Source organism: Amphiura filiformis, chromosome 15, assembly GCF_039555335.1.
Source record: "Amphiura filiformis chromosome 15, Afil_fr2py, whole genome shotgun sequence".
In the NCBI taxonomy this organism is placed as follows: domain Eukaryota; kingdom Metazoa; phylum Echinodermata; class Ophiuroidea; order Amphilepidida; family Amphiuridae; genus Amphiura; species Amphiura filiformis.
This window is the reverse complement of record NC_092642.1, coordinates 38,734,977-38,736,117: the sequence shown is the minus strand read 5'-3', so window position 1 is coordinate 38,736,117 and position 1,141 is coordinate 38,734,977. Positions and strand designations below refer to the sequence as shown.

At 43.4% G+C, this 1,141-nt stretch overlaps 1 protein-coding gene across 1 annotated transcript; it reads left to right on the top strand.

The window, feature by feature from the left end:
* The first annotated feature begins 573 nt into the window (after positions 1 to 573).
* Positions 574 to 924, top strand: LOC140170937 (uncharacterized). The gene has a single exon (XM_072194133.1). The coding sequence runs from the start codon at positions 574 to 576 to the stop codon at positions 922 to 924; it is 351 nt and encodes a 116-aa protein (XP_072050234.1).
* Positions 925 to 1,141: the final 217 nt, after the last annotated feature.

The window sequence follows — 1,141 nt, the reverse complement described above, 5'->3', positions numbered from 1 at the left end:
AACCCTTCTGACTTTTGATTATAAATACACCTGTGAAAAATGGGTCAAAGTTGGGTTTGTCTATTAATTGTCTACATTGGTGAGCAAGGTGTGATCATTATGTTGAAGCTATGTGACACAATCTGGAGGGATGCGGAATAGCAAATAGAAAGGAAATATAAAAGTGCTCAAACCACCGAACCGTCACGTCAGCAAGATTCTTCTCAAGATCATCAACAACAGAATGAGACAGAGGCTCGAGACTGAGATAGCAGACGAACATGCCGGGTTTAGAGCAGGAAGAGGCACCAGGGATCAAATTGTCAATATGCGAAATATCATTGAAAAATGCAGAGGACATTCCATTCCACTCTACCTTTGTTTGACTGTGTCAACCATCAAGACCTATGGAACATCATGGGGGATATGGGATTCCCCGGTCACGTGGTGAAGCTCATCAGTACTCTATACCAGGATCAGGAATCTACAGTCAGAACGAGTAGAGGTGACTCAGAGTGGTTCCAAATTGGCAGAGGTGTGAGCCAAGGGTGAATTTTGTCTCCTCAGCTCTTCAACATCTATGCTGAGAGCATCATGAGAGATGTTTTGGAAGACTTTGGAGGAGGTGTTACCATAGGTGGTCAGCGGATCACAAATCTCAGATATGCAGACGACACAACCCTGGTTTGCAGTAGCAAAGAGGAACTGATGGATCTATTGAAAGCAATAAAATCGGCAAGTGAACAGAGGAGACTGATCTTGAACACAAAGAACACGAAAGTCATGATTGAAGACGCAGGGCGAAATGACACAGATGCAAACTTTTCCCTAGAGAGTGATTTCATTGAAGAGGTGGAAAGCTTTGAATTTCAGGGTTCCATCCTTAACACCAAAAGTGACTGCACCCAGGAGATAAAACGAAGATTGGCAATAGCTCGAGCTTAGTCTCAAACCTGACCAAACTGTGGAAAAGTAAACTTCCTCCATCACTCAAGGTTCGTTTGCTAAAATCAACAGCATTTGCTGTGGCATCATATGGATCTGAATCCTGGACGATGAAATTATCTGACTGGAAGAGACTGGATTCTTTTGAGCTGTGATGCTATCGACGAATCCTGAGGATCCCATGGACTGCGAAGAAAACAAATGAGTGGGTTCTTCA

Bases quoted from the DNA above. Each gene is read 5' to 3' on its own strand.
- LOC140170937 (XM_072194133.1), top strand. From the start codon at position 574: ATGAGAGATGTTTTGGAAGACTTTGGAGGAGGTGTTACCATAGGTGGT.